Consider the following 14,298-nt stretch of genomic DNA (forward strand, 5'->3'; position numbering starts at 1 on the left):
GAAGAAATTTTATGTATATTTAATATATATGAATTTTTAAATCAAAATAAATCTTTTCGTACTAAGCTATTACGTGTGAATCTTAATTGGTAGGTACTACTCGGTTAGTTCATATTACTAATATGCAATGATATACATCCTTCCTTAACAACATAACCATTGTTAACTACAATCTCTGTTTCAACTTAATGAATTCCATTTCATAATAAACCAAGTGTATTATTCAATTACATAATTGATTTTACATTTTCATTTTTGATGTACTCGAAACTTTCCAGAAAACATCATCTGTGCCTTGTAAGGTTCACAAAGATTCCACAAGCATCAACATCCTTCACCGAGAAATAAGAATAAATAATGTATATTAGCGAAATACTCCGCAAAGATTATGTAATCTTTAATGTTTTAGAGATTAATCATTTCTAAGTCAAGTCGAAAATCAAATGAGCTTAATCTGATATTAACTCATTAAATCTGTATTAGATTTGAAAAAAAAATATACATACATATATTTTCATAAAGACGGTAATAAAAATTCTTTTGTACAAATTATTAATTGTGAAATCTTTAACGGGTAGGTACTACTCGAGAAATATTTAAGTTCACAATTAATATGTTACACTGTACATTCTTCAATTTTGATTCAAAAATCATTAAGTATACTCACTATCTTCACAATGATACACAATCATTTCATACAAATTCAATCACATATTCTGATATCGACGGATCAGAATCCAAGCCATAACTCTGAACCGGTGACATCGTTCTTAGATCTCTACATCTTCAAAGCTATACTTTGACTTCAAAACTATGCAAGATACTTTAGCATTATTTTTACCGAAACTAACCTTGCAATTCCTTTTCAAAGTATCCAGTATTATCAACCATTCAACCAGTCAACGACGAACTTTCAGACTTGTAATTTTGGCATATACGTTTTCGTTACTGGGGAACCTTTCATGTTCCACCACATTAGCAGTAAATTTACCAACAACTTCATTGATCTTTAACCTTCCGAAAAATCCTTATACTCATTGAAACTGTATCATGTACTCATCCACATCTTGTAACGGCAATTGCCATACCAACTATCGGGAATTAGCAATCAGTATCTTGAAATCTTGTAACACGTCTACGCCAACAGTTATATGTGTACATATAACGTCTACCTCCTGGACTTACATACTTCGAATGTGAAGTTTCCGAAAAACACCCCAAACTACGAAACTAGTTCTCCAAATTTTGGAAAAATGTTGATGAAGCAGTAAAAACTGTAAACGACCTTAACAGTCAAAAGTTTGATGATAAAGAATAGTATGGTGGTAAAGCAGAGAAAAAGAGAAGGTTTGGAATTCAAAAACGGATTGAGCAGACCATGAAGGAGGCTGTGGACAAATCACAAAGACTAAATCTACCTTCAAAGAATCCAAATGATTCAGAGTCTGCTGAAATCATTAGCGAATACCTTGCTCCTTACTCTAAAACCTTTGCGGACAATATTCTTCATCATCATCTTATCTTAAATATTATAAGATATCATCGTATCTCCCATTATAAATATCCTCCATATTTCTGAAGATATTTTTCGAAACCATTCTTATCTGAAATCATTACCTCTTCCCGCTATCTGTGTTACATCATAAAAGAAACTATTTTAGTTTCTAAAATCTGAAAAATTCGAAAAAATGGATGTTTTGAAGTAATGTTGGGAACTGAAGCATGAGTTAGTATAATATAATGACACTTGATCAACGTGATTATATTACAGTAAGTCATGTTGAGTTTCTAATGGAACGTGACAAAGGTTCACAGATCACACCCTCATCATAAACCATGTTACATAACTCTTTCATTCTATATAATCTCTAAATATATCAAGAAAATATATTTCTTGATGATTCGGTCTTTTCCGGATATTCTGGTAATTTGACAAGTCAGATTGTGCCATTACCGTTTCTTTCTTAGAACATTAATTATGTTTATTTTGAAATTCATACCTACGAATTCTGGACCATTATTCGCTTGACTTAAGGTCGGGAAGAGAAAACGAAAGCATGAAGCTCTGAAATATAATGGAGAACATAAAGCCCGATAACAACCCCGAAATTACAAACCGTGTATATCAATGCGTATAGCAATATAAAGACACGGGAGAATGAAAAACACTATAACCCCAAGGTAATAGTAGAAGAAAAGAACTTCCTCTGGTGGCAGATGAAAAAGAAGAATGAAGGATACGATAGCCAGGAAAATATCAAGAATCAGAACTGGATTAAGCATTTTCACAATCTATTGGGATGTATGAAATAAGAAAGAAGATTATAGGAGTGGTGAAAATAAATGAAACGGAAGAGGTCAATTTATAGCAATCGAGGCAGATTACGCATTTAATCAAAGAAAATCCTAATTTCCGCAAATTCCGAAGAATCAAATCTTATTTAGATTATGAAGATTTTCTATTCCTTAAATTCCGGAAATCAATCGTAACTACGTCAAAAGCTAAGACGAATCTCTATTATTTCATTTCACTCTTTTACGATAACTTCTCTCATATGCTTCGAGAAATCGGATTGTTTTATCCATATAATTTAACGGTGATAAAATTCTATTTATCAACTCATATTCGTCATGAAAACATTTCTATTGTTAGCCACGACGACCTCACTTAAATTTCGGGACGAAATTTCTTTAACGGGTAGGTACTGTGATGACCCGGAAATTTCTGACCAAATTTAAACTTTATCTTTAAATGATTTAATGTTTTCGACACGATAAGCAAAGTCTATGAAGTTGAATTTCAAAATTTTAGAACTATTTCATGTATTAAATTACATTTGACTGCTCTCGACGATTCATGAACAATTATATGTATGTATATATATATGTACAAGTAAAAACGACTTTCCTACCGTAAAACACTATTTGCTACAGTAAAACACTATTTGCTATAGTAAAACACTATTTGCTACAGTAAACACTATTTGATGTCGGCGAACTAGCAAACAAAAACAGGATAAGGCGGCCATGCGATCGCATGGCAAAAACACTGAAAACTCATGCGATCGCATGAGGTACTGTAGCAGGCCACATACTATAAAAGCTCGATTCATTCCTCCGTATTATTATTTTTTTATATTATTATTATTATTATTATTATTATTATTATTAAGATTAATATTATTATTATTAATCTTATTATAATATTATTATTAGTAGTATATATACCTAAAATAGTACGACGAGGTTATGAGCGTGTCACCTTCAAAATGGGTTTTTGAGCGGAATAGAGCTAAGGAAATTATGGGTTATTGCCAAGGAGGTTATGGGTAATGTTCGAGGGTATATTTGTAAATCAAATCTAGTGTTTATCATCTCTGTCGCGTCTACGTACTTTCCTACAATATTGAATCTCAATATTGATACGTAAGCACTCATATTTTATCTTTTATACATTAATTGTGTATCCATGTCTAGTGCTCGAGTATATATATCTATGCATGCTTGTATGCTAAATTTTGTCGTTAAACAGTTATGATGAATCACGAAGTAAATACATATATTACTGATAAAAGGTATATGATATGCATGTTTTTGGAAAGCTGGCGAAAAATCAATAACTTTTCATTTAGAAATCGCGTAATTTCGGTGAACGAATTAAAAGATATGATCAACTGAATTATGATTGACATTGATTGAAATTGCTTTTGAAACTTGTTTGTAAGAATGATAAATTGGATTTTTGAATATTACCATCCAAGTAAATGAATCCATATATAAGGCACGTCTCGTTTTGTTGAATTATTGTAAAAATTGACTTTTTGAAACGACTTTGGATAACTTTTGTATGTCGATCTCGAGCATTAGGATTGTTATACACTATGACCTGACCTAGCTTGATAGACATTTATTGACCAACATATGTTCTCTAGGTTGAGATCTACGGTTATTTGGTAATCCGAGTTTCGATCACATTTTGGGGAACGACTTTATATGCTGCTAAGGTGAGTTTCATTTGCTCCCTTTTTAATTGCTTTCGCAATCTATATTTTTGGGCTGAGAATACATGCACTTTATTTTAAACGCAATGGATACAAGTACATACTAAATTCTACACCGAGTTTGAACCGAAAATCCCTTAGCTTTGGTAACTAGTAACTGCCGGTTATAAGAACTGGTAGGCGCGAGTAGTTGTATATGGATCCATAGGGCTTGATATCCCCGTCCGAGCTAGAGCGCTAGCCTTTTAACGGACGTATGCTATTTGAGAAGCGTACACATTGGTTTGCGTGTATTATTAAGATGATTATACAAAGGGTATAAAATATATATACGTTAAGTTTAGTTACTAGGGTGCTCAATTTCGTAGAATATTTTGATAAACGTTTCTGGATTGAACAACTGAAATCTTGTGATCCACCTTTATATACAGATTATGCGCAACATTAAAACTATGAACTCACCAACCTTTGTGTTGACACTTGTTAGCATGTTTATTCTCAGGTTCCCTAGAAGTCTTCCGCTGTTTGCTTATATGTTAGACAAGCTATGTGCATGGAGTCATACATGGCATATTTTTCAAGGAAACGTTGCATTCACCAAATCATCACCATGTATCTTATTTTGACTGCATTGTCAATGGAAGTATTATTGTAAATTATTATATTACGGTGATTGTCTATATGTAGAAATCATCAGATGTCGAAAACCTTTGATTTAAATATTCATTTATGGTGTGACTTTTCAAAAGAATGCAATGTTTACAAAACGTATCATATAGAGGTCAAATACCTCGCAATGAAATCGATGAATGACGTGTTCGTCCATATGGATTTGGAGCGATCGTCACAATTATAGATTGGATGAAAATAAGAACATTTAGAAAAGACACTTCGTGATGAATGTTATTATTTTGGCAGGAAAACGATCGACAAAAATAACATTCAAGATAATATTGTTCGTGAAGAATGTTAACGTTTTTTTCTTCATGTTTTGTGAAGTAAAATTTAGCCCGATTTAGAGTTTAGGGTTTAGGGTTTAGGGTTTGGTGTTTTGAGTTTATTCCATAAACCCAAAATACCAAACCCTAAACCCTAAACCCTAAACTCTAAACTGTTCGTGTTAAAAACTCAATCTAAATCCTAAATCTAAACCCTAAATCTAAACCCTAAACCCTAAATTTCTAAACCCTAATATCTAAACCCTATAAACCCTAATATCTAAACCCTAATGTCTAAAACCTCAACATACGCTCGAAAAACACGATAATTGTTATATATTACTTCTTCGAGCGTTTTCCCGCCAAAATAATAACATTCATCACGAAGTGTCTTTTCTAAATGTTCTTATTTTCATCCAATCTATAATGTTCGTGAACAAAGTTTTTTCAAAAAAAAAAAAATGTTGCTTCCCCCGCTTCCCCCGAATGGTTACTTCCCTCTTGATCCTACCACTATATATATATATATATATATATATATATATATATATATATATATATATATATATATATATATATGTGTGTGTGTGTGTGTGTGTGTGTGTGTGTGTGTGTGTGTATAATTTATTTTAATATTTATTTATGGTATTATTATTTTTATTATAATGTAACAGTACATTGTGATTGAGAAGAAGAATAAAGAGTTAGATCCAATGTGAATAAATTAGTCAATATAGTAGCACCATCATTAGAAAAGTTTTATTTATGTAATTAATGCATTTAATTTGTGAGAAGTATCAACGACAATTTTTCTTGAAAATTTTAATTATTGTGAGTATTTGGGTTATTAGTTGATTTACATATCAAATTGCAAGTTGATCTTTACGATTTGTGATATGCGTGATGCATCTTATTTTGATAATATTTCGAGATGAATCTTTTAAAATTTCTATATATTTCTTGGCTTGTGATTTGTGTGTGGATGAGAATACTCGCTTTCAAGTAATCATAGTAACACATAAACTGTAAGCTAATCCTTGAGATTTGATTTGTTAATTGTGATTTGTGAGAAAATTGTTGTAACTCTTTTGGACAACTTGTTTACGTCTTTTAATTTTAATGAATATTAATGAATATATATGATTGTAAGTTCAAAGAAAGCTAAATGAAAAATGGGGTCTAAAAAGTTGGAGTAATTCAAACATATGATGCAACTTTTAGTCTTTTACAAGTGGTCCAAAGCATCAAAATTAACTTAACAAATCATTACATCTGTAAATAACACTTCATTCTGGATTTCATTTTCCTAACGAAAAACAAATTATTTTATAATAGATCATGGAATATAATTGAGTTACATATTGTTTAGACTCAAACATATGTGATTGATTACATCCTACTATACCTATTTGAACTAACACTTAGGGTTGTATTCTCGACTGTTTCTTTTAGCGGAAGAGGGTGGAGAAGAAAGGGGATGAGAGTGTTTTAGTATCCTTCTCAATCCGTCTAAATATGAGCGGAGAGTTTTGGTGACAAAATCTAAATGTACTATACTTCCTAATCATCTCCTCTACTATCATTTCCGCTGAAATTTAAAACTCGAGAATCGCTGTTATTTTTTAATTCATCAATCTCCTCTACTTTCCATCATTTAAAATAAATCTCGAGAATACAGTTTTGAAAATGACGGCCTGCATTAGTACATTGAACAAACTTTGAAACAAATACTTGCTACAATCTAAACTAGCTGCTCCCGAGTAACATATCCGAGCATCGCCCGAAGATAAATCGACAACTCACATTTTAAATATCCCCTCGTTGCACAACCAAGGTAACTCATATAACAAAAAGTTAAAAAATTGACTCACACTTGTGCATTAACTTTATTCTTAAGAGAAGTAACCTAATGAAACCAAAAGTGTCATATTCCCAAATATTATCCCAAAGACAAAATTAAGACTTGCAAGTTGCAAATTGCAATTGAGCTACCAAAAGCTGCAAAAAATCATACCAATGGGTTTACAATTGCATGGGTTGCTTATTTAACCAAACTCCTCTTGTGTTTGGTCCTTCCCTTTCATTTCCCTTCGATCCAAACACACACACAAACAAAATCTCCGATCCATACGCCTATATTTTCTCTCTCTCATCTCTTCCTTATTTTCCTACTTTATTTTTTCGTGTTTTCATCAAATTCCCAAAATCAAGAAATCAAAATGGCATTTAGATGCATTATAAAGCAATCGAAATCTGAAACTTTTTGCTGATTAAAAGATAGGGTTGGATTCATCCGCATAAGGGGTTGTAAAAAATCATATCTTTTGTGTTTTTTATTCGATTATCTGAAACAGGGTATATACATATACATACATACAAATATACAACATACATATATTCATATATATACATAATATCAACAAAATAGCAATAATGATAAAAGGGTGAAGCGTGTATATTGATACTGAAATGTCTGAATTGGTGGCCCGCACTGGTCGTCATCAGCAACGTTATGAGGCCGGTTGTCGTCTCATTGCCGGGTATACTAATTCTTCTCGTTCAATTAATTGATATTAATAAAATATGTTTTAGAATTAGGTTATTCTTGTTTAGATTACCTGCATTCACTTTCCCTAATTTGGAATTGTTGATAATTAGGCAATGCTTGATTTTATACAATTGTTAAGTAGTCGCGTGTAATTTAGGGTTTTTCATGAGTTTTTTCTTTTCTTTTTTGTAAAAGGTATAAATGACCTGCAAGGAGCTAGTGATTGCTCTTTTTGGGTACTTTTTAGTTTATTAAAATAGTTAAAAGGTTGGTGGTTGAGATTGGTAGTTTAAGACATGGAGTACAAATCATTTAGGCGCTGTTTGTTTTTTAAGATGTTTTTGTCTGAAGATATGCGGACCATGTCTGTAAAGAAGATGTGGTCTAAAGGTGCAGACTGTTTGTTATTATGTTTGCGAAATAACTTAATCCTGTCTGCATTACTTAGAAGCACATTTCTAAGTCTGCGAGATTGCAAATAGAATAAGACATTATTTTATCTTATGCCTTCAGAAAATCAAACAGTCTGCGGTAAAAACGTCTGCAAGCACGCAGACATAAGACATAATATGGTCTGCAAACCGAAAAACAAACGACACCTTAGTGATGTTCGCACAACCACTATCACGACTTGATCCACGAATATTTACAATTAAACCCTTAACATTATGATTGGAAGGTCACTCGATACCGCTAGGCCAATGGCCATTTGGTAATACTTTTGGTTATTTACAAAATTGTGATGACATATTGTAGCTATGTTTGACTGGTTCGATAAATTTGCAGGTGCATCCCGTTCAGGTATTGGTACTCTGAAGGCAGTAATGGTAACAAATCTGAGAAGATTTTGGAGGTCCTAATGATCAACTCTACGAGTGGACCTGGTCTTTTGTTCCCAAAGGTACAACCTTTTTTATGTTATATGTGGAAATGCATTACTTTATAATATACCATATGCTATATGAATGTCGATATTTATATGACTAAGAAATGACTTGGCGACTTTTGATTGTTCATGTTTATATTTTAAAGATATTAGTGTTATATATATCTACCTTGTTCTGTAGTTATATATGATTCCGTTATTATTATTTTTTCTGTCATTTTTTAATCTAGGGTGGTTGGGAAAATGATGAAACTGTTGAGGAGGCAGCCGCGCGGGAAGCATTGGAAGAGGCTGGAGTTCGAGGGGATTTAATGGTGAGTTTGTTATCCTTACCTTTTCCTTCCTGTTACATGTTCTTACTGTTTTTTCATGTTGTCATGCGTTTGTGCCTTCTATGCTTTTTTTTTTCAAACCAGAGAAGTGATACCAAACAAGTACATATGTACCGTCTTCACATGTATACCATGATATGAAAAAAATATCCGGGTATTGCTTTCATCTCAAAAAAATCTATGAAAATATGCTTTTGAAGGGTTTGAAAAGTCGCATACAGATAAGGTAGGAAAGAAGTAGTCTCAAATAAGGTAGAGGAATTAAACATTTGTGGTAGAGTTAGGTACACATGTGATCAAACCTAAAACTTATAGTAACAAGTTTGTGTGCTTAATTTGGGAAAAAAGTGATTGAGAGATTGTTTTTACTCCGGCAATCGTGCAAACCTGATCGGAATTTGGATTCACGAGGGCGTAAAACAATCAATTTGATTAATTTCTCAGTTATATTGAGCAGATTAATATCTGAGATGACTGAACTCCGGTGATGACCGGAATCCAATCGGAGTATGTTTAACTGTGATTAGATATGATTTTTGTAGAGTAATGTTACAGTGATCGTGTTGTTCTAAATGAACGACCTATAGGGTGTATTTGTAGGCGCCAAAAGTATATTAGAGTGAATGATAGCACATGTCGTTTTCATGGTTGTAACTAACTGGCGTAACAAACTTTTCTGAAATCATGGGCTGAAGTAGCATAAACGCACCACTCGTGTGTTATGGCCCACATATTTTGATGTCCGTGTGCGGACTACTGGGTAGCCTACACACTTGGCCAAGTTTGAAGGGCTTACGTGTGAACACCACCTTAAGTCTTTAAGTGTTTCTTCATGGCACTCTTTACCCGGATAATCTTTTAGACGGCTTATATGCGAGAGTTACGCTTGACATTATCTATACGGTTAACTTCTAGACGACTTGTATGCTAGAGTTACGCTTAGGCATTATATACCCGGTTAACTTCTAGACGGCTTGTATGCCTCATTCGTTTCTTGTATCTTTTATCCGGTGGGCGGTCTTGTTGCCGGTTATTTTTGTTTTGCATCTTTTAATCGGTGATGGCTCTTATTTATGAGTCTCGAGGATTTTATTTGTTAAATGTACCAAGTCTTATATAAATAAGGCTAATAATACGGATCGAATATGCGTATCATCAACATGGACAATAGAAGAAGGAAGAATGTTATGTTATGTAAATATGTAAAGAGCATAGTCTTACATCTTAAGTTGGTGTGTGGTTTACATTGTAGAAATATGTTTCAAATGCCGTGGAACTAGAACATGTATGATTACATGAAGAATGCAGTTTAGTTTGTGCATGGATGGGCTAAATTTTTATCGTGTTTTCTACTAAATTGGAATCTAACATTAAAGCAGGGGTATCCATTTGCATCTTAGTGTATTATAGTTAAGTGCAGCCTAACCATACTCATATTATTTCTTTTCTACTTGAACAATTTGTAATGCATTATGCAACTCCATTGTATGCACCAATTTGTATACAACTTATGTTAAAATGTGTGTTAGTTGGGTTCCAAGGAGTTTCTTTTTATTTTTATTTTTATTTTATTTGAAGCTTCAACATAACCTAAGACTTGTCCTTTAGAATTTGGTGTTTGCTTTAATGATTAATTAATGATTAATGATTGTTGTAAACCACTTTGGATTAAAGTGGGTTATCAATTTAAAAGTATAATACTTTTAATTTAGAAAAATAATTATTTGTATTTGTTGGAACATCTTTAATCTGATCTTCGTTAAGCTCCAACAGAACACGAGTCTTAGGTGGTGACATTAACACAAAAAAATCATGGCGACACTTCAGAAAAGGCAAGTTCCAAGATCTTAACAGATTTTGGTGGGGATATCCAAGACACAAGGGGTGAACAAGAGACCGATAAATCAATCATTTTCTTTACTGGACTTGTTCCATTCTCAATTCTCCTCGTTTTATACAAGTCCAGTATAGGAAACTTGTATTAAACATGGAGAATTGGGAGTGGAAACAAGTCTAGTAAAGGGAAAGATTGATTTATCGGTCTCTTATTTACCTCTTGTGCCTTGGCCTTCTCCACCGAATTTGTTAAGATCTTGGAACTTGCCACTTCTGAAGTGTCGCTAGAGTTGTTTGTGCTAATGTCACCACCTAAGACCTGTGTTTTATTGGAGCTTAATGATGATCAAAATAAAGATGTTCCAACAACTACGGATAAATCTCTTCTAAATTATAAGTACTATACTTTTAAATTGATAACCCCATTTTAACTTAAAGTGGTTTACAACAATCAGCTTTCATTAAAGCAAACACCAAATTCTAAAGGACAAGTCTTAGATATCGATTGATTTTGATATTATTTCAACTAATAAATCTTTGAAGGCCATTAATGGTTAAATAACACAAATCTATCTTGTATCTTATTCGTTTATATGTATGCCAGAACTCATTGACACTAGAAATACGAACACTTGTAGTTTTTAGAAGATGAGGATCCTGCCGAGAGAAGCGATGCCATTGTACCTGACGTTTATTCGGTTGAAAGATATTAATGTTTATAACTAATAAATACTCTATATAATACGGAGTAATAATAATAATTATTATTATATTATTTATTATGATTATTAGTTTTCTTAGGTGACTTAGATTCATTCTCTCACCACACCACATTTACTGCAGTCCGATTGCAACCTGATTCCAGTGCTCCTCAACCTAAATACTCCACAATTACGTTCTCGGGACCAAATTTACCTTGTATTAACTGACAACGATCATAATGTCAAAGTGGGTCATAGTTACATGCAATGTTCTTTGCTCTTTCTTTCATACCTTCAAAATATATGAAGAAAAAATATCCAAAGCTTAGCCGAAGGGGGGTTAGTGCATCAAATTTGTTGGCTTTTATAGATTCTCACTTAGATTTTAAATCGATAACTGGGGTGGATTTTGGCAAAAAAAGTTTCTAAGTGTTAAAAACTTGTTTGAACTACTTTGAGCCAGTGGATCTCATAGATGTTGATCTACATAGGTACTTCAAATGGCCTGCGAACACTTGAAACTTCAAAGCCATAATCCAATTGAGTTACAGATTAAATCCAAGTGAGAACATATAAATGACAACATATTTAGTCCCTGAACACCTCCCAGGCACAAAAGTTATGAATTTTTTTTCTTCAAATCTTTTCTAGGTATAAAAGAAAGAGCATTGCATCTAGATGGGCGACCACAATAACACGCTGATCCACTTTGAAATTTAGTTCGTCATCAATCAACACAGGGAAAATTTGGTCCCGATAACGTAATGATTGAGTATCTGGGTTGAGGACTACTGGAATCAGGTTGCAATCGGACTCCACCTAGTGTGGTAAGAGAGTGAACCTTAGTCTCATGTGTAAAGATTTCTCCTCTCCTCGTCTATAATATTCATTATTGAAAATCTTATAAGAACCGGAAAAGCGGGTCTCATCACCATGACATAGAGATATCCTACATAACAAATGATCGTCTATATACCTCTTGAAAGTAGGTTTAAACTCAGGGTCATTTAACAACGTGAAATGTTGATATGGCCATAGTAACTAACCTAAGATTCTTTGAGCCTAAATCAAAATTGAGAAGAAAAAGAAGCAACTTTACCAACCTTCAAACTCGTAACTAATGTTATTCTATCCAGTCCAAACTTCTTTAACATACATTTTTTATTTTTGGTTTGTGAAAGTGGTTATATGCTTATCTATTTTGGATCTAGTTTGTGATACAACTGCATCTTTTATTGTTGTCATTTATGATATTTGACTTGATTTGGTATTTAGCTTTTGTGGTTTTTAGAGTAAGGTTTGAGGGAGACATGATACTAGTATCAATGACCATTTAGCATTGCACATAATTTACATAACTTAATGGACTTATCTTACCCTCATATGCATTGCACATACTTTATATTAACAGACAATACCAATGTTAATATCAATATCCACGACCATTATTGTAAAGGACTATTGGTGCAACAAGTTTGAAAGTAAGAATGATCCTTGTAACTAAAGTCCGTAAAGGACTAACCAATGAAATTTGAGTCTAGCTTAATGGACGATTCATGTTATATTCTCAATTAGAAATCCGCCTAATAGACTGGACTGTGAAATCATTAAATGCTTTTGGTCAAACGCCTAATGTTAAATATTCTCACATGATAATAATTTGTTGATCCCCTAATTATATCATAATTCTGTGACATATGATGCCCCGTTTGTATGCTGTTTTCTCATCACTTTCCGATTTGTTTAACCACCTTTATCATATAATGATCTGCTGCTTATACAATATACATGTGATTTACATATCCTAATATTGGACCATTAAATGTAATGGTATATTCCAGCATTTTCTGGGGCACTACCATTTCAAAAGTAAAACGCTACAAGATGAGTTTAGCCCTGAAGGCAGATGTCGGGCTGCAATGTTTGCACTATTAGTAAAGGAAGAGCTTGACACATGGCCCGAACAGAGTCGTCGGGTCAGAAGTTGGTTGACCATACCCGAAGCCATTCAGTGTTGCAGGCATGAATGGATGCGAGAAGCTCTTGAAAATGGTTTCAACAAATGGAGTGATGATGGTATGATTAGAACCATAAAGGCTACAAATCAAGTTTCCATGGATGCTTCTGATGGTGACACAACTAACTAGGTCAGATCCAGAAGGTGCACCCTAAATGCACCTTGAAAATTACTAGTATAATTTTGGTGACTTTTTTTTTTGTTACAGTTTCTTGTTTTAGGTGTCAACGATCGTCAGTTACCTATTTTCACTTCAACCAAAACTTTTAACTGATTGGATGAATTTTATGAGTTAAGACTAGTTGACAGTTGAAACTTGAAACGGCTCTCCTGATGCTTTTTTTTGTTATAGTTTCAGACACAAGTTACATTTAGGTTTTAATCAAGTTAATTACATTGCGGATTTAGTTAGAATTCATGTCCATTTTCTGCTTTTCATTCTGACACTATTATTGAATGTGAACTTATACACATAACAGGTTTTTACTTGAAAAGGATTAATATTAGATGGAAAACCTAAAACCTTGTGTTGTAGCTCATGTAGTAGTGGTCTGCCTCTCTTAGCGATAGGTCAGGAGTTCGACTCCCGTGGGGTGCAACATTGCACCTAAGGTTGCCCCTTTACCTTTAAATTTCACCCAAGGGTGCCTTCCGCACATCTCGTTGCGGGAGCAGTGGGGAGGGAGGGTTTTACCGCCCATACCCTCGGATTGGGCTGGGTTTCGACCTGAGCAGCAGTTGGGGTTGGGGGCGGGTTATGCAACTGTAGGGTGATGAATGCGTGGGTGGTTAAGTCCCCATGGGTGATCTCGTACTGGTGTCAAAAAACAGATGGAAAAACTAAATAGAGATGGGATTCCTTCGTTATATACATTATACACCATTCTTTTATAACTTGCTGGATTTTTTTTATATCTTTTAAAGTTTTGTAGGTTAATCTGGTAAATGGAGGATGACAAGTTTTTTTTTTTTCTTTTTTTTTTGTCAAAGAGAACTTTTGTTACTGATTTTTAGATATCTCATTGTCAATTGAGACTTA

At 33.4% G+C, this 14,298-nt stretch overlaps 1 protein-coding gene across 1 annotated transcript; it reads left to right on the forward strand.

Moving 5' to 3' along the window:
- Window positions 1–6,930: 6,930 nt before the first annotated feature.
- Window positions 6,931–13,651, forward strand: LOC139877365 (nudix hydrolase 16, mitochondrial-like). Its single transcript, XM_071864789.1, has 4 exons — window positions 6,931–7,479; window positions 8,274–8,388; window positions 8,604–8,687; window positions 13,084–13,651. Exons 1-4 carry the CDS (start codon window positions 7,409–7,411, stop codon window positions 13,387–13,389), a joined length of 576 nt encoding a protein of 191 aa, XP_071720890.1. The 5' UTR covers window positions 6,931–7,408; the 3' UTR covers window positions 13,390–13,651.
- The last annotated feature ends 647 nt before the right edge of the window (window positions 13,652–14,298 follow it).

The sequence above is a fragment of the Rutidosis leptorrhynchoides genome, chromosome 11 (genome assembly GCF_046630445.1).
Source record: "Rutidosis leptorrhynchoides isolate AG116_Rl617_1_P2 chromosome 11, CSIRO_AGI_Rlap_v1, whole genome shotgun sequence".
NCBI classification, from domain to species: domain Eukaryota; kingdom Viridiplantae; phylum Streptophyta; class Magnoliopsida; order Asterales; family Asteraceae; genus Rutidosis; species Rutidosis leptorrhynchoides.

What these genes read in the sequence shown, in the direction of transcription:
- LOC139877365 (XM_071864789.1), top strand. Translation starts at nt 7,409, where the DNA reads ATGTCTGAATTGGTGGCCCGCACTGGTCGTCATCAGCAACGTTATGAG. An exon ending in CTGGTCTTTTGTTCCCAAAG is followed by an intron (nt 8,389 to 8,603) that starts GTACAACCTTTT and finishes TTTTTAATCTAG; the next exon opens with GGTGGTTGGGAAAATGATGA. An exon ending in GAGTTCGAGGGGATTTAATG is followed by an intron (nt 8,688 to 13,083) that starts GTGAGTTTGTTA and finishes GGTATATTCCAG; the next exon opens with CATTTTCTGGGGCACTACCA.